Here is a 20,211-nt window from a genome sequence, read left to right as displayed (position 1 = left end):
TAATTTACATATCATAAATCCGCTTGTTTTAAGTGTACAATTTAATGTTTTTTAGTAAATGTGCAGAATTGTGCAACCATCTCCTTAATCAATTTTTGAATATTTCTATCACTGCACAGAGATTCCTAGTGGCCATTTGCAGTCACCTTCTCTTCTCACCCCTGACCTCAGTCGAGCACTAATATGTTTTCTACATCTATAGCTTTGTATTTTCTGAATATTTCATATAATTGTAATCATACCATATGTGGCCTTTTGCATCTGGCTCCTTTCACTTAGCCTAATGTTTTGATTTGTTTTATTTTTTATTAAAGTATAGTTTATTTACAATGTGTTAGTTTCTGCTGTACAGCAAAGTGATTCAGTTATACATATATATACATATTCTTTTCCATTGTGGTTTATTACAGGATATTGAATATAGTTCCCTATGCAATACAATAGGACCTTGTTTATCTATAGTAGTTTGTATCTGCTAATCCCAAACTCCTAATTTATCCCTCCCCCACCCCTTTTCTCTTTGGTAACCCTAAGTCTGTTTCTGTTTCTTAAATAGTTCATTTGTGTCATATTTTATATTCCACAAATAAGTGATATCATATGGCATTTGTCTTTGTCTTTCTGACTTACTTCACATAGTATGCTAATCTCTAGGTCCATCCATGTTGCTGCAAATTAGCCTAATGTTTTTGAGCTTGATTCTTGTTGTAGCGTGTATCAATACCTCATTCCTTTTTATTTCCAAATAATACTCAATTGTGTGTGTGTGTGTGTGTGTGTGTGTGTGTATATATATATATATATACACACATCACATTGTTTACCCATTCATTAGTTGATGGACATTGGATTTTTTTCCATTTTTATTAATAATGCTGCTATGAGCCTTCACATATAAGTTTTTGTGTGGGCCTGTGTTTCAATATCTTTAAATAGATATCTAAGAGTAGAATTTATGGGTCATACGATGTATTTATGTTTAACTTTTTAAAGAAGCTGCCAAACTTCTTTTCAAAGTGTCTGTACCAACCACTTTACATTCTCACCGGCAATGGAGAGGAGGGTTCCAATTTATCAACATCCTTGTCAACACTTATTACCTACCTTTTTTATTATAGCTATTTTATTGAACGTTGAGCGGGATACCTTTGTGGTTTAAATTTGTGTTTCCCCAATGACGCTGAACATCTTTTCATGTGCTTATTTTCCATTCATATATCTTTTGTGCAATGTCTATTCAGTTTTCTGCTTATTTTGAATTGGATTATTAGTCTACATATTCTTCAGTTCGAATTTAAGCTCTTTATATATTCTGGATACAAGCCTTTTATCAGATGTATGATTTGCAATGTTTTCTTCTGTGGATTGTCTTCACTTTTTTAATGGTGCTTTTTAAAATGCAAAAGTTTTACATTTTGATGAAGTCCGATTTATAAAAGTATTTTCTTTTATCACTTGTGCTTTTGGTGTCACATCTAAGACATCTTCACCTAACCCACCGGAAAATCATTCTGGTATTTTTTTTTTTTTTCCTAAGAGTTTCCTAGTTTTAGAAATTACACTCAGGTCTACGATCAGTTTTGAATTAACTTATGTGTATGGTGTGAGTTAGGTTTCTAAATTCACCTTTTTGCATGTGGAGTTCCAGTTGCCCCAGCACCATTTGGGGAAAAGACTATCCTTTCCCTATTGAAGTGTCTTTGTCCAATGCACTTTCGTCTCTTTTTCTAATTTTTGTTTCTTTTTAGAAACTGTTATCATTGAATGTCAGATTTTCTTTTTGAATTCAATCTTGGCTCAAGACACTCACTGTGTAACTTTTTCTTAGTCCCCCTTGGTGCCTGTTCTCAGATCCAAAGCTGTGGTGCAACTTGATATGCACAACTCCAACCCAATTTCTGTTGGCTAGTAGACATTCATCTTTTTGGCCTATTCTGAAAGAACATAGGAAAGTCTACTACTGCAGCACTCAGGCACACTGACCATGAGGAGAATTTGAATCTTAGAAACATTTGAAGCAGCTTGTAGTTGTTCTTTGCCTACTTTAGTATAAGAAAAACAATAAACCCCAATATAGGTGCCCCCAAGGCTTTTCTGTCTATGCTTCTACCCATGATGCCCTGGATAAGGAAAGAGTATATCTCTTGATTCATTGCACAATTAATTATCTAACTCCTTCCCTACTTGGTTCCTACTTGTTTTGGAGTTTTAATAACCAGAGAGCTGCTGATCGCAAAGGGGCCAGGCCATTTCTCCAGATACATGCTAAAGTAGAGCTTGTGCAATAGTTTTGCATGTATTGGGGAAAGTAGGGATGTAGAAGTGTTGGCTGCCTAGTTGTTTGGGGTTTTTTTAATAACTTTATTGAGGTATGTTTTATATATCGTATAGTTCAGTGGTCCCCAACCTTTTTGGCACCAGGGACCGGTTTCGTGGAAGACAATTTTTCCATGGACCAGGGTAGGGGGGGATGGTTTTGGGATGATTCAAGCACATTACATTTATTGTGCACTTTATTTCTATTATTATTACCTTGTAATATATAATGAAATAATTATATAACTCATCATAATGCAGAATCAGTGGGAGCCCTGAGCTTGTTTTCCTGCAACTAGATGGTCCCATCTGGGGGTGATGCGAGACAGTGACACCCAAAGCATGTTGCTTATGTCCAGTCTACTCCGTAAGATGCAGCTTCATTGTCACTTGCCACTCACTGTTAGGGCTTTGATATGAGTCTGCAAACAGCTGATTTATTATGGTCTCTGTGCAGTCAAACCTCTCTGCTAATGATAACCTGTATTTGCATCTGCTCCCCAGTGCTAGCGTCACTGCCTCAGCTCCACCTCAGATCATCAGGCATTAGATTCTCTTAAGGAGCGTGCAACCTAGATCCCTCGCATGCAGTTTGCAGTAGGGTTCGCGCCCCTATGAGAATCTAATGCCCCCACTGATCTGACAGGAGGTGGAGCTCAGGCGGTAATGCGAGCGATGGGGAGCGGCTGTAAATACAGATGAAGCTTCGCTCGCTCGTCTGCTGCCCACCTCCTGCTGTGCAGGCCGGTTCCTAGCAGGCTACAGACCTGTATCAGTCTGTGGCCCGGGTATTGGGAACCCCTGATATAATTAACCCGTTACAGCTGTACAATTCAATGTTTTTTTCTTTAACAAATTTTCCAAGTTGTACAATTATTACAATAAATCGGTGTTAGAACAGTTTTATCACCTCGGTAAGATCCCACGTGCCCATTTACTGTTAATCCCCAACCACTAAACTACTTTCTATATCTATTGATTTCCCTTTTCTAGACATTTCACATAAACGAAATCATACAGTGTATGATTTCTGCCTGGCTTCTTTCACTTAACATAATGTTTTTGAGGCTCCTCTGTGTCATATCATGTATCAGTAGTTCATTTTTTATTGCTGAATAGTATTCTATTACATGGATACTACACTTTATGTATCTACTCATCAGTAGGTGGACATCTAGGTTGTTCCCATTTGAGCTATTATGAATAATGCTTAACATTATTCTTGTGCAAGTCCTTGGTGAATATAAGTTTTCATTTTTCTTGGATATATACTTAAGAGTGGAATCGCTGAGCCATATGGCAAATTTGTGTTTAACTTTTAAGAAACAGGGATGTCTAGTCCTGGTTCATTTGCAGCTCCAATTCTTTTGTTTCAGACCGTAAAGACTACATATAAGATACAGTATTTCTTTGTTGAATTCCACTGATGCTATCACTGAAGGAAAATTTTCTCAGATTCTGACAAATGCTTGACCATTAATCTTAGTTTCCAGTCTTACTGCATGTACATTTTAATCTTTGCCTTCAAGTATATTTTAATAGGAAGAAAGAGATAGCTTCGTGTCATGTTATCCCAAATTCTTTTAATTAGAGTAACAATGTGAACAGGGTAGATTTTCTTTAAAAAATAATAAGTTAGGAAATGAATCTGGTTCATCTGTGATTACTTTCCATAACTTCCTTAATATATGGAATATTTTCTTCCTATTCCGGTGATAGCTCGTGCTCTATGTTCATGCATGTATCTTCCAGGTACTTATTTATTATTTATAAAGGGACTAATGTATGTGTGGCTGTTAAGTTGCTCTCCTGTCTAAAGGAGATGTGTGTGAATATGTGTGCATTCTTTAACATTGTATTAAGGAATTAAGTAAATTTATTTAGCCTAAAATATGGTACTTGTTTTTGTTCAAATTAAAATTTCAGAAATTTAGTGATTTTCCATTTATTCCAAAGTAACTTTGAAATGAGCTGATTTGATCAAAAACAGTACACTTCCAAAGGATATCAAGATATCCCTTAATATAAAGTAAAATAAGATTATAACTTATTTCAGTGAGCGTGTGTTCTCATATCTCTAATAGACTTCAAACTATGTGTTTGGTATATGGATAGAGGTTACAGAGATTCTGACTATCTTTGTGTTTTAGAATTCACTGAGCAATTTTTAAGATGTGTAGAAATTCTTTCTAGGACCTAAAACACATACATGTGTACACATGCACATACTCTCACATGGTCCGATGCATACACACACATATTTACATATGCATGTATGCACATAGACATACACTCATACTCACTTGCTCTATGAATGTGCATATATACATGCAAACAAAATACAGTCTGTGGATGTATTATTTGCTTTTAAAAGTTTGGATTTAGTTCTTTGTGCTTTTAAATATACTCTGAATTTTTTTAAAACCAATTACTTCTGCCTCTACTTTCTCTATCTTTAAAAATGGTAAAAGGCCAATTTCCCAGGAATAAGTTGATTATCATTGAATTAAACCATGGAAACAAGATTTTTTTCCAATCCATTTAAGAGTTGTGGAGAAAATAGTCTATGATTATACTTTATTCATGATTTTTACTTGATGCATGTATTGAGGTTACAGAGATTTTGATTGACATGCTGTATTTATAAATGTTTTCATGTTATTTCAACTACATGTCTAGTACATACCTATTATACTCTAATAAAAGAATATGTAGGCAGAATCTTCTTGTAGCAATCAAGAAAAATACAGGCAAGGACAGAACAAAAAAAATTGTTAGCATACTAGACCAGTAAACCCAAATTAATAATGAAATTTAATATGAATAAATGTGATGTCTTACAATTTAATTTTTTAAAATTTACAGAAATACAAAAAGGAGAGAAATATATTCACAGCTATTTACACAAAATAGGCTTAGGGAGTTAAGCTGACTGTAAGCTAGACATGAAACCATGTCACATGATGAATGCTTAAAAGTACTGGGTATTATATACAGTACTGGGTATTATATACAGATGTGATCACTCCCTTCTAAATGAAAGGATTTAATATAGAAGATAAAGTAGATTTATTCTTTGAATCACTTTAAGTGATTTCTACTTTAAGTGGATTTGAGATGAAAATAAAGACATCTTATCCATTAGAGCCATTTGTAAAGGGATTGTATTGCCTGCCTCCTGTTGAAGCAAGCTCCTGGAAGAGCACAGGCAGGGTCTAGGTGGTATAGAAAGCATTCCTGTAAGGTACTGAATGGAAGATTGAGTTTCCTGGGCTCCTTCCACATATGTGACCTTAGCAGTCCAGAGCAGAGTTTGATCATTCTGCTGTCACTCAGGGGTCAAACAGGTTATATGAATGAGTGAGGCTATCTGTGTTGAGTGATGGGGCTAAGTGGATATTGTGTATGTCTCAGTAGTCAGTTCCAATCTAAGGTTGCCACGCCATAATCAGGACCCAACTTTACCAGGTCTTCCAGTTTTTCAACTGAAACTAGAAATCTTAATTTTTAAAATGTAAACTGTCCACATTTTAAAATTTAGCAACTAATTCCAAAATTTTTAAAGCACAATTATGGGCTATCACTTTTTAACTTAGTTTAGGAATTATCCCAGAAACTTGCTTCTACTCCCCCGCCTCCGAAGTGCATTTTGGGAATTACTGAATACTCTGACCTTTGAAATTTTATCACGAAATATCTAAATGTGTGACTGTGTAAAGCATAATTTTAAAGCACCTGTAATACCCACCCCTTAGCATCCTGTCATCTTTAATGGCACTTCAAACCTATTTCTTACAAGATTCTAAAGTTGATACAAAAATGATGTTAATATCACTGCATTAATTAAGTAGAAGCTGGTCGATACACAATATAAAAACTGGACAAATCGTTATTTTAACGTACAAATGCTGGCCGCGATTGTTTTCTTTGCCTTATTATAGAGAAAAGCCATAAGAAACTGCTTTCACTGCCCAGCCATAATTTTCTAAATGCATTTTAATTTCTAAATGCATTTTAATTACTAAATGCAGTGGTGCTTAGAACTCAATTCATTAACTAGAGCAAATTAGAAGGGAATGTAAATCTCCGCATTTGCCGATGACATTCATCGCTTAGTAAGCATACATTTACTGTGGATCAAGTATGTAAGACATAAAATAATTTTTTAATGATTATTACTTCAAAAGTCATTAACCAGGCTCTCAGGTTTAAAAAAAATAGTCTCAACTGAGAAAGCTTCCAGTCCTGTATCTATTCATTTGTGTGGGACTTTCTGAGGCCTTTTCAGGATATACCTATCCAAGTGTAATATGTGATATGAATATCAGAGAAGCACTCTTATCATGTTGCCTTTGCTTTTTTAAAGCAAGGTGGTCTTGTTTGGGGATCAGTTTATTATTGATAATTTGGAAGACCTTCTAACAACCTACACCCTACTCCAGAAGAGGATTTCTAAAATGATGTAAGAGATTCTTGTATCAGAAACTCTCTCACCAGTAGCCTTGAACCCTTTGAATATCTTCAAGTAGCTTAGAGAATACAGAGACTAATTCTGTCTAAGGAACAGGAGGTGTTTGGTCGTATAGTATAAGGCACACAATGGAAGGCAGGGAATTATTGGGTCCAAACCTAACTTTTAAAAGGGATGTTTTTTACAAAGATTTTATAAGCCCCAACTATTATAGTATTATCTCCAGTTTCCTCCCAATTTCATTTCCTCTAGTTCTATAGCAACCACATCCCATTAATGGGAGAAACCTTCATTTTTTTCCCTTCTGACATCACATGGTCCTTCAGACCTTTTGGATTTTCTGGAGTTAAGTTCAGTATTTTGCTTTTCAAGTTTCTGGCTTACCTAAATTTCACTGTACTAATTATGGAAAATGAGTTCCAATCTAACAACATTTAAGCACTAGTAACAAGTAATATTCTAGGAAGAGAGCAGAAGAGATCTAAAATAATGACTGGCACCAAAGAACGACTTTTAAAAAGGAAAGACACTATGCAACTCTAGAGCCATTCAAAGCCATGTGGCCCTGAGGAGATAATCCTGACTCCCACATAGGCAAAAGTTCTAATGTTTTCTCTTTCATTGGTGGTTTGGTTTGATAGCATGCTCTACAGAATCCACACATTAATATTCTTTAGCAATAAAGAATTTATACAACTCTCTATTCAGTCTGACCTCTGCTGTGGATATCTACATCAGCACAAAGGGAGAAGGATGAAGGAGCCAAGAAAAGGAAAATTCATAGGATTCTTTTATTTTAAAAAAACCCTTTAAATAACAAAGAATATGATCCCAGCTATTTCAATTTGGCATTGGTTCGAAGTAGAGCAGAAATCTAGCTTTTCCAGCTTTTAAAAGTGTTTACTTAGGCATTCACTGTAGGTAAGAAAAAATAAGTTTTGAAGCCTCATAACTCAGAAGGGGCCTGGGCTTATGGGACAGAAGGAGAAGATAACCTTCTGGCAGAAGAGGGTTGATTTATTCTTGCAGATGTGGGTCTCCACCTCCATGACACACACTCTGTATGCCAGATACACCTCTCCGTGTGTGACATGTACCTCTGTGATAATATTCAGAAGGGGATCCCCATCCTCCCCAAGAATGAAAAATGCAGTTTTTTAAATTAATACTAATACTAATAAATATTAGTATTTTCTGGGAACAAATCCCAGATTTAAATTGTTGATTAATTTTCTTCCCCAAATCTTCCAAAGTTGTTTCTTGGAATGGATTTATTAATGACAACTTTCTTTTCCTCTCTTCTCTATAATATTCTTTTCTAAATTCTGGCCTTTTAAACTAACAATCAGTAGGAGTTTGGGAAATCTAGTCCTTAAAATGCAATTGAGAATTTTCTCAATACAGCTTTCTTTGAATTTTTTATGTTTCAACTCTGTAAATTGACTTAATTAGGAAATTTTGTAAAATTATTTTTCTTCCCTTGCCTAAGAAAACTATAGAAACAAAAGGACAAATAAAATTGACAGATATAAATTAGAAACCTAGATCGAGGGAAGCACTGTAAAGATGTATACATCAGTTCTTCTGAAAAGGGAAGAATAAAAGCTAAGTTCAAATAGTAGTACTTCAAAAATGTGCTGAGCCAGACCCTGTATTAAGCTTGACTGTTAGGATGAACTTTATTAGCATTTAACTTGTATCACGCCTTCGGTGCTAATTAAACACCTTCTTCTATTAAAAGAAGTATCTTAAGAGAAGCATCTACCTTTTAGAACTGAAAGGTAAGCTTTTATGATAACTTATTTAAAGCTCAGTTTTATTAAAAAAATATTTTATGGAATCAAAATATTGACAAAAGTAGGGGAAAAATAAAAACAAAGAAAGTACATTGATTTTCTTTTTTTCCTATGTTTTTTGATCCTCCCTTCAGCTCTTCTACTAGCCTTTTATGTATGTCTTTTGTTTTTCTGGGATTTGAATAAAGGATTTTTTAAAATAAATATCAACTGAATATTTTTCAAACTCAATGATGAAAAATATTTGGTAAATGTAATAGCTGTTTATGTGCAACAAACTATCACAAAACTTAGTGGCATTAAACTATCATTTATTTGCCTAATTCTTTTGCCCTCTGTATGGATTATTCTGGTCTCAGTTGGGTCCCCGAATATATTTGTGGTCAGCTGACAGTCAGTTGGGAAGCTCTACTTCTGGGAGTTGGCTGGCTGTTGGCTAGGACAATGGGAATAACTAGGCCATGTGACTCTTTTCATCAAGCAGGCTATCCCAGACTTGTCACACGGGGCAGCATGTTTCCAAGAGGGAATGAGCAGAAATCTGCACAATCTCTTGAGGGTAGAGTCAGAACTAGCATGTCATCTTTCCTACCACATTTTACTCCTACTGTATTTTATTGGTCAAAGCGGGTCACAAGGCCAGCCCAGTTTGAAGAGGTGCAGAAAAAGACTCTGCCTCTTAATGGGGCACATTGTAAATGGACTATTTACTGGGAGGGGAAAAATACAGCCAGTTTTGTAAACAGTTTTACTGTGGAAAGCCTTTATCACTAATAAAGTCTTAAGTCTAATGTATAAGAGACACTGGACTAATTCTGTCTAAGGAACAGGAGGTGTTTGGTCATATAGTATATGGTTATGGTTAGGTTCTTTTATGCCCATAATTTCCAGATTATGTTTTGTTCCTTTATGCCCATAATTTCCAGATTATGTTAGGTTCCTTTATGCCCATAATTTCCAGATTATGTTTTGTAAATCCTTGGTGAATTATATTACATGGAAAGTAACTTAATTCACATAAGAATTATCACATTGATGTTTCTCCAAGGCTAGGGAAAGTGAAAGAGTATGGAGAGTCATTGACTTGGTTCCTTCCACGACTGAGAGCTAAGAAGAGGTCACTTAAGAATGCACTTTGGTGTAGAGTGTCTTGATCCAGGCTTGAGGTCAGGAAGAGAAGCAGAGACTCTGTAGACTTCCAGGGCCAGGGGCAGAAGAGAAACTGTTGTAGAGGTGCTGATGAGAAGCCGCCACAAAGGCAGATAGGCCATCAAAGAGTGTTGGTACCAAATATCCTTTACAAAATGATTTTGAGACCTAGAATCTTAATTTATCACGCTGGGAAAGTGAATTTGTAAAAATCAAAAAAAGTATTAGAACAGAACAAAGGTGTATCATATGTCCCATTTTAAATACTTTTCAGCTCATACATTTTTTACTCTTTAGTCTTTTTGTTGAAAAGGTTGAGACACTTTGTTTTTCTAAGCTTTAAATGGAACTTTTAAAATGGACTTATTTGTTTGTTTTAACCTACCAATTTCTTGGATTAGGATGCTTCAAAAACAAAGCTACGTAAAAAATAAGGTCGAAGTAGCTATTTTCTCATTCAGCTGACATTGTCTGAGCAACTACTTTGTGCCAGGTATATTTCTAAGAGCCAGAGCTGTCACAGAACATTACAAAGGCCCTGCGTGGGTGGAACTCACATCCCAGAATGAGACAGACATGAAACAGATCCACACGTCAGAGGGTGAGAGGAGGTCTGGAGAAAAATAAAACGGAGTTAGGAAGACAAGGAATGTGTGGAGAAGAGAGTAGAGGAGGTATTTTATAGGGGCTTCCCTGTTTTTTTATACTAAGTGGTCTGGGAAGGCCTCTCTAATTAGGGACCCTGAATGAGCTATGGGAGTGGGTGGTGAGAGTGTATGAAGGAAGAGTGTTGCAGGCAGAGGAAAGGCCCAACCTGGAGCATGCTTGGCATGTTTGAGGAACCACAGGGATGTTGGTGACACTGGAGCCGGGAAAGCAGAGGAGGAGTGAGGTGGGGATGAGGTTGGAGAGCTTGTTTGGGGTGGGGGGCAGGGCGGCAGGGCTGACCACATAGTGCAGGGTTGTGGTTCAGAGCCAGCTGTACATTTTACTCACTGTGGGAGCTTGAAAGAAATTCCTGAGCCCAACCCCAGAATCTGTTGAAATTTGTCTGGGTTGAAGCCTGGTCATGTCTTTTTAAAATGTTACCAGGACAAATCCAGTGTGTAGTCAAGGTCTCCTGTGCCTTAGTAAAGCATGGCTCTGACTGAGCGAGCTGGAAAACCACTGGAAGATTTGCCAGAGAAGAGTAACAAGACCTGATCATCCTAGCATGCCTCCTTCACCCACATTCCCTTTGCTTCTCAAGATCATGTCTTGTATAAAGCTTGGGACCCTGCCTCATACGTTGAGGGGAGAGAGTAGAGAATGTGGTTGTGGGCAAGATCTCTGGGTGCTCTTACCTGACCCTCCTCTGCCAGGTGTCAAGGATATAACACACAAGGCAAGGAGGAGGACTTCTAGGGACAAGAGCCTCTCCTGTTCCCTTTCAAACTGGGTTGCTATAACAAAATCCCACCGACTGGTTGGCTTATAAACAACAGAGATTTATTTCTCACAGTTTGGGAAGTCCCAGCTCAGCATGCCAGCATGGCCAAGTGAGAGCCCTCTTCCAGGTCACGAACTTGTATACTTATATGGCAGAAGAGGCTCAAGAGCTCCGTGGGGTCTCTTTTAAAAGGGCGCTAATCCCATTGTTGAGGGCTCCACTCTCATGATCTCAGCACCTCCCAAAGGTCCTACCTCCTGTTACCACCATCTTAGGCATTAGGATTTCAACATATGAACTTTGAGGAGACACAAACATTCAGACGGTAGCAGAGCCAGAGTTTCTGGCTCTTTAGTTTTCCTCCAGCCTTCAGTCAGAAATCCCCATGCGTCACTTCCAATGTCACCCTGAAGTCACAAGCATTCACAGGATGACTGTGAGAACCAATGAGTGTATATGTCACTTCTGCTGACTTCTCTGTTGACAATAGAAAAATACATTGCTCATGTGTAATATATGTAAACTAGTGCCTCAAACCCATGCAGCTATGATGTAATAGCATACAGAAGGATATGCCCAGAAATAATATAACCCTCTACTTTACTTCTTTTGGAGTAGCAGTGGGATGTAATTGTTCAGAGCAAAAGCCGTGAAGCTGGATAACTTACATCCTGGCTCTAACACTTGCTAGCTAAGTGGTTTATCCTTTGTGTGCTTTGGATAATGGTGGCAAACTCCTAAGACTGGTAAGATTAAATGAATGGATACATATTAAGTACTTAGGGAAGTACATGGCACACATTTAGTGCTCCATAAATCCTATATTAATACAGTTATAGTTTCCTACTTGATTTAATCACCGTACAAATGGATCCCTCTTTAATTTTATTAAAAACATAGGAGATTTTTGTACAAATAATATGTATAAAAATAACATTTTAGACAGGTTCTTCTCTGTTGTTTAATTGCTAAAAACACAAAGAGATCACATATTAAGAAGTGTACCAAATTTTAATCGAGGAAGAAAGTCAGTCTCAAAACATTTTAGAACACAAATCCAGTTTATATAATTGCTGTGCAAACAATTTTTGGTAAAACTTTCTAATTCCTGGCCTTCACGTGGATAAAAAGAGCAGCAGTCTCTTTTGGATAGCTGAGGATGGGAATGCAAAGGATTAAGATGTGGACAAGACATGTTTTCAACATATTTATCTAGAGAGCCACCTGAAGCGCCTACTTTGAGAACAAAGATGAAAATGTGAGACTTAGTTCTAGCCTCCTAAACTGGTCCCCTTATAGAGGTTCCTAGATTTAGTGCATGAATGTGGGATGGTATGATTGGGGGGGCGGTGACAAAATGTTATCCTCATGGGAAAGAGAGACTGTTTACCTTATTTCTCCAGCTTTCTCTTCCCAAATGAATCTCTCATCCTTGTTTCATTGGGGTCAGAAAGTTAATAAAAACTTACAGGAATACGAAAAGATGATTAAATATTTATTGAAAATTTAAATGTGATACCTAAAGGTACAGGTAGTCCTGGGGGTTCCTTAAAGGCAATATATTTTTATTTAGGGGGAAACCTTCTCTCAGAGCTTTATTTGAGTTTGAGCCACCACTTAAGTGATGTTTAAATAAAAGTAAAATAGAAAATGCCTCTTAAGAAAGGATGGCCTAGTTTCAGCATTTCTCCTGTATTAATTTAGAGGACTCATTTTTACATTGCCCACAGGATAAAATCTAAATTTCTCATCTCCACAAGCTGACCTCAGTCCCTGAAGCATCTTCTTCTATCTCGTCTCTATAGTGTCTCTGTCTCCATTCATCTGTAAGCCATGCTTCTTCCTCCACACCTTTGCCCTTGCTGTTGACTTGGTTTTATTTCTGTTGAAATGTTGCACGTCCTTCAAAGGTCAGCGCTCTTGGGTGATTTTCTCTGATTTCCCCACATCTGGAACCATAGCTGTTTCTTTGCTTTCTCAATCGTTTGTTTGTTCTTTATTCATAAATGCAGTTAATTCTGTCTACTCTTTTAACTAATTATCTGCATTCTTTTTACCATCATAAACAGTTATCTCTTTGGGAGGAGAGTAAAATATTTCTCATATTTGTATAACCATACTGTACCGTATATATGCCAGAACTCAACAAATATATGTGGAATGAATGAAAAACAACCCCCCCCCAAAAGTTCTCAGAACCAGAGCACACTTTCCCTCATTTCACTTGCATGTCATCCCTTTACCTCATGGTCATTTGGACTGCAACCTTTGTGTCTTTGTATTTCTTCTATGGCAATCTGATTATGGATACTCCTTTAATAATAACTTAATAATTAAATTTAACTAATCTAATAATGTAATTTAATCATTATGATTTAATTATTTAATTCTAATTAATTGGATAATTAAATTTAGTAAATTAATAATTTAGTAATTAAACCTCTTAATACTTCTAATTGACCTTAGGACAATAATTTGACTTGATGAGGTAAAAATCCAAACTTTATTCAATGTCCTTCAAGATCTGATAGTAAATCCCATGTCACCCTCTCCTCACACTTTGTTACAGCCATCCCAAATTTCTTTGTGTTCCAGAAATGGTCTTTCTACATGGAATGCTTTGTTCTTCCCTTCGCCCTCCTCTCCATCTTTAGCTGGGTTAGTCCTCGTCTACCAGATTCAAGATAAGCTGTTACTTCTTTCTGGAAATCATCTCTAGTTCCCCATACCATCTCCAGCCCTAGACTGGATTAAGCCTTTCTTCTTTGTGATCTAGTAAATAATAAGGATCAGAAAGCCTTGGGTCAAGATCTGACTTTGCTACTTACCAAGCAGTGACTTTAGACCAATGCTTCTCACAGTTTATCATGCATCAGAATCACCTGGAGAGCTGGTTAAATTGTAGCTCACTAGGCCCCATCTCCAGAGTTTCTGATTCAGTAGTTCTGGGATGGGTCCCGAGAATTTGCATGTATCACAAGTTACCAAGTGACACTGATGATGTTGTTCTGGGGATCATACTTTGAGAACCACTGATTTAAATAATCTAGTTAACCTCTCTAAGCTTTAGTGTTACCATCTGCAAAAGGAGCCTAAAGGGGTGTTTTAAGAATTAGTTGGGGTAATGTATATAAAGTGTTTGACATGAATTAGTCCTCAATCAATGCCAGTTAATATTGCTTCTGCATTATCATTGCTTTCATCGCACTGTATTAAATTGCCCACTGAAGTGACCATTTGCCAAGTAAATCAGGAACCTCATAATGAGCAGAGACTGTGCTGTTTTTATTATGGTACCTTATGAAGTGCATTAGTAGGTGCTAAATAAACATATAATGGAGTAAATTCAAAGTAAGAGCATTCCATAAATATTTAACAAAATAAACTTAGGTGATTCTTTGTAGGTAGCCCCTATACAGAATGTTCCAGGATTCCCTAGTTCAGCTCTCACTATATTCTTGGTTTTCTTGAGACTGTTTTTGCTGCTTGGTTCCTAAATCACTTTTGGTTATGGTGAATCAGTCCCCACAGCTTCTGTTTCTAAGAAAATTACACAAGCAACATGGAGAATGTCTGTGAACTAGAAATAAATAACCACGTAGACTATTCATTTGGCTCTGTAGTTTCCTTTTTATGCTGAATGAAAGCAGTTGCAGCACGAACGTATGCCAGCCTTTAACGCTGGAACTGGGTTAGAAATTAACATGTGAAGAATTTAATTTGCAGTTCTTGGCAAATTCATGAAGCCTGCTCTTCAGAGAAACCGTGCCTCCTTTTCCTGTCAGCCTGTACCGCCATCCTCCTCTTTGACCTCAGAATCTCATATTTCATATTCACTCATTAGTTCAGCAAATATTGTTTTCAACGTCTGCTGTGTGGCAGCTCTTACTCTCATGGTGGTGATGCTACACTAGGACAAAGTCGCTTCTTTACAGAACCTAAAGCACGGCATTTGCCAACTTGTACTTTGTTTGCATCCCTGTCTCCCACGCTAAATTGTGAGCTTACTAATGGTAGGTGCATTATTTAATTGTGTATCCAGCTCAGTATTTGGTACATGGTAGATACTCATACATACAGTTACTGTTCATACAGAGGAACTTTATTTTAACGGTGGTGAGAAATGGAACTGAGCACCAGAGATCAATACTGCTGGTCCATGAAAGGATTTGACACTAGATGTGTATTTTTTGACCTACAAAGTGTTATTTGTTTGAATTTCAATTAGAGCCAGCCAATAAAATGGGGGAGATTTTACATAAAAATCCAGATCTCCGGCTTCTTTTGAAAAAGCCTACATTCCTAATTCCCTCTCAGCTGGCTCCTTTAGATGGAGCATGCCATCTCCATTTTACTATAACCCCTACTATTCCCTACTGTATTACATGTGTGTGGAAGAGTGTATATGAACATGTGTATCATGTTTGTCTACATGCATATGTGGTGAGGAAATTCTTCGAATTCTACATAAATCCACTGAAAGTTTGTCTTTATAAGCTTATAACAACCTAAGTCCAACTGCAAATAATACTGCATTCCTTTCTTTTCTTTAATGATGTAGAATGCTAACAAGGATTTCTTTCATTTGAATAATATAATATATTGAGTTATCGATCTAAATTTTCTCCAAATTGCTTTTCTGCGTTTTTATAGTAGGTTTCCTGTATTTCTCAAATCACCTTGACAATTGCCAGCTACTCTTCTATTGTGATATGTATCCCCATCCAAAGTAAAATATATCTAAATCTATCTGGTTTGGTTTTTTTTTCCCTCCCTTATGGCTATTAAACTAACACTTTTCATTTGGCTTGGTTTTATCGTAGGAAATTAGGATACTTAAAAATATAAAATTGAATTAAAATTGTAGTTTACCAAACTAAATCTACTCATGCTTTATTTCAGCTATCTTTAAAGAGAAGAGGAAGCAAAGATTTGCCAAAATCTGAAAAGAAGGCTCAACAGACTCCCACAGAGGTATGTGGAAATAAAATTTCAGCTAGTACATCAGACATCTCTAAATGTATATAATAATAAGCTACATCTATAAGTAGACATAGTAACCAGATACACTCATGTAAAACAGAGTTAAATTATGCATATCAATTATGTAGCTGTAGATGCAGGAGACAATATAAAGATTCAGTATCTTTTCTTTAAAGCTAGCGCTAACATCCCTGTTGTTATTGCTTTTGCATTGTAAGCACACAGCAGAATGTCATTAGTACTTTATGTGTTGCTACACTTAAGAACTGTACCCATGGTGCTGATCTTGTTCACTCATAATTAATAAGGACAATAGAATAGCTATTCCTATAGTATCAGGAGAGAGTAAAGAAAGGAATGTTGTCGGAAGGGTGGCAGAGGGGAGAGAGAGACTCCTGATGGCTTTGGAGAGTCCTAGAATGAAGTAGTTCTCTCTACCAATGACTGGGGAAGCAAAAGAAAGGAAATTAAGGAATAAAAATAAAACTTAAAACATGTCTTCAACATGGGCTTGTTAAGAGACTTAGAAACACAGCCACAGTAAAGACTAGGTCTACTTTTAGGGTGAGCAGAGGTGCTGGTGGATGTAATAAAGGAGATTTTAAAACAGAAGAGGAAATATTTAGGGACAGCTATGATATCATGGCTCGTTAAAAATACTTGGCTAGGGCTTCCCTGGTGGCGCAGTGGTTGAGAGTCCGCCTGCCAATGCAGGGGACACGGGTTCGTGCCCCGGTCCGGGAAGATCCCACATGCTATGGAGCGTCTGGGCCCGTGAGCCATGGCCGCTGAGCCTGCGCGTACGGAGCCTGTGCTCCGCAACGGGAGAGGCCACAACAGTGAGAGGCCCACGTACCGCAAAAAAAAAAAAAAATACTTGGCTAAATATTGATTTTTAAATGTTGGGATCTATAGGACTGTAGCATATGTACTTTTTTTTATTCTTACAAGGGGTTTTCTCATTAGATAATAATTTTAACTAAAGAAATACTTAAATATTCAAAATTTGAAAAAGTTGATCTCACTCATTTTTTTAAAAGCATAACATATTAATTGTTCATTTTCCTTTCCCTCCTCTCCCTGCTCTGTCCTTGGTTAATTTTTCCCCTGGTGCTGGACATGAACATTTATAGACCTCAGCAGTTCTAGAATCCCAGAGTCTCCTACCAAAGTCGTCTCCTTTTTGCACCTTTCCCATCATCCCCTTAATAAGTTCATATATGCTCTGTCACCACAACTCTCCCACTGTGTCTTTGCCATAATTTTATGCATCAGTTCTCTTCCCCACCTCACTGAGGGAGAGGTGCTATATGCTCCCTGTTCTAAAAATCTTAAGTCAGCTTTAATCAACAGTTTATTTTTTTTAACTCATGTTTGTCCTATTCTTATACTTCCCATGGTAAAGCTTATTTATTTTTTTCAACAACATTCTCTAATCCAGGAATTCTTAACTGTTTGTTCCTGGCTCTGTGGACCCCCACTCCATGTGTACAGGGGCACTTTTCTGCCAAAGACATATGCAGCTTTCATCAACTTCTCAGTGGGACCTGGGGCCTTAAAGCAGTCAAGACATGTTGCAATCCACCAGTTTTTATTTCATGCACATAAATGTCCTGGGAAATTTACAAGGACGCTATTCTGGCCTTTGAAGTCCCTGCTATCATTTTCAATTCATTTATTTTCAGAGGTTATTACCTGTCTTTTTTCAAAAACCCACCCCAGAAGATTGATTGGACTGTCTCAGATGGGAGATCTCAATTATAAAATAGTCCATAGTTGATTCTATTGCTCAGTCAAGGTTGAGGACCATTGAGTCACATACTTACGTTAGGGCAAGCATCCTATATTGTTGTAATTCATATTTACATATTCATCTCCCGTGCTTAGCCAGGGCATATTGTAGGCAGGGGCCATCTTATCCAGCTTGCACTCATCAGCGTCTAGTGTCTGGCACTCTGCAGCGGGATCAATATGCACTTTTGAATACTCCCATGTCCCCCTTTTCTAGATGAGCCATATGAAATTGCCAATGCTGTTGTTCTGACCTGCACGAATGGCAATTTCATATGGTTCAACCTGCTATTATTTATATAGCTTTTTATTTCATTTTGTTCAGTTTCTTCTATGTATTCCTCACATGTTCCTCCAGCAGCACAGTGACTTTATATACTGAGAAATGGTATTGCATAGCAGTTAAAAACAGTAACTTTAGGGTCAGGTTGCCTACATGGAACTCTCTGCCACATACCAGCTGCATGGCCTTAGACAAGCTGTTTCCTCATCCTTAAAATGGGGTCATAATAGAGAGTTGTACAGATTAAATGAGTTAGTATATGTAATTTATCAGAGTGCAACTTAGCTTCCAGCAGTGGCTAGGTTAAAGCCAAGCTCAGTTCACTTCTTTGGGCCCTCATCATCTTTATGTTCCCCTTCCTCTTGCATCATCTGTATCTTCTCAAGACTGAGTCTTTAACATACACAAAAATAAGAGACAGCTTGCTTCACATCTCAAAGCTTTGTTATGTTTCTTGACTGGCATTCACTGTGAAAACAGGAGCAAGCGTTTCTGATCAGTTACATTTCAACCAGGCACTTTCCATACAATCTCATGATTTCACATTTATATATGGGATTTCCCTGCCCAGTTCCAGACGGAACCTACAATAGTTAGGTTATAGGATGAGGATGCAAGGCACATTGGCATACAGGATTCTTAAACCTTGGTCATTGCAGAAACTACCACACGTGGTATCTTGAAAAGACTTCTCTTAAAATAAATAAAATAATCATCATGCCCATCATTCTCCTTCCTTCTTTATCATGACTTTGTTACATGCAATATAGGTCCAACTCTTAAAATACTTTTCATGTTTTCATCCCTTTGGGCAGGAGAGCTTACACATACACAAATCAAATATCCTCCTCTTTTATATTTGCTTCACATAGTCCAGCGAAGTGTTCTTCTGTTCCAGTCTGTGATTTATATCACATCCATTGCCGTTTGGTTAGATTCAAAGTGCAGTATAATAACATTTTTTCTTCTTACTAGCAAATAAAGGCCTTGCCTTGCGATCAAGGACTTTGATAGAACATGCAGCCCAGCTAGCTTCCCAGTCTCACCTGCTCTTACTTCCCAACAGAGCCGAGTCTAGATAAAAGCATATTTGATATGCATATTGTTGGTCAACTTTCTATTCAAACATTATTTCTAATTCTGGCTTTAGTGGCCTTTGACTCTCCTGCTCTGTGCTCCAACTTTTAATCATTTCTTCTCAGTCTCCCTTTCTTTTTTTCTCCTCTTTGATTGCCTCTGAAGCCATTGCAATAGCTTCAATCATCACCTCTATGCATCTCATCCTCATGTCCTCCCCTCTGGGCCTGAGCTGTCCTCTAGGTCCAGCGCTGTAATCTTGGTAACCTTGGGCCTGAGATTCCACATGCCTGTTGATAGATGTTTCCACTGGGTATCCCTCCACCGACACACCTCAAAGGCAGCATTTTAATGTACTTAAATCCATATTCTTCCCATAAAACTTGATCCTCTTTGTTCAGTCTCTGTCCCTATTATTGGCAACACATCCATCAGGACACCCAAGCTCAAAACATTGGGGTTATCTTTGACTCTTCTGCTGATGTGATGTTAGACATTGTAATACGTCCTTGGTTTCATCCTCACAGAATTAGTTCAGGGACCCGAACACATAGTCTCTTGCAGGGCAGCTTCTTTCTTTGCTTGTGAAACGGATTCTCACATCGAATCTATCTGTGACATATATTCTTATCCTTTTTCACTATGCTCCTGGAGTTCTCTCAGTTCTCTGTGCTTCTCTCTTTTCTTCTAAACCCCTTCTAAAGGGAAGCATACAAGCCAGCACATCTGATTTTGTTATTTTACCTCATTGCCCTACTTTTTTCCTCTCATGCGTCTTTTCATGCAACATGTGCAGTGGAAAAAATATGATTTTTGGAATCAGCCTGAATACAGATGTGCTCTGTCACATTAATTTGCCCTCTACCATGTAGCTGCCTTATCTGCAAAGTAGACATAGTATATCATCTTCCTCGTG

General features: G+C 37.4%; 1 protein-coding gene across 8 annotated transcripts in view; it reads left to right on the top strand.

Moving 5' to 3' along the window:
* The window catches only part of MTCL3 (MTCL family member 3), a 48,867-nt gene that overhangs the window by 19,519 nt on the left and 9,137 nt on the right, over nt 1-20,211 (top strand). For all 8 annotated transcript variants that reach the window (XM_033867691.2, XM_073789570.1, XM_073789572.1 and 5 more), the window contains exon 5: nt 16,064-16,135. In XM_033867691.2, the coding sequence (XP_033723582.1) occupies nt 16,064-16,135 (72 nt within the window). The remainder of the gene's footprint in view (nt 1-16,063; nt 16,136-20,211) is intronic.

Source organism: Tursiops truncatus, chromosome 12, assembly GCF_011762595.2.
Source record: "Tursiops truncatus isolate mTurTru1 chromosome 12, mTurTru1.mat.Y, whole genome shotgun sequence".
In the NCBI taxonomy this organism is placed as follows: domain Eukaryota; kingdom Metazoa; phylum Chordata; class Mammalia; order Artiodactyla; family Delphinidae; genus Tursiops; species Tursiops truncatus.
Note: the sequence above shows the minus strand (reverse complement) of the source record. Positions and strands in the feature narration are given on the sequence as shown.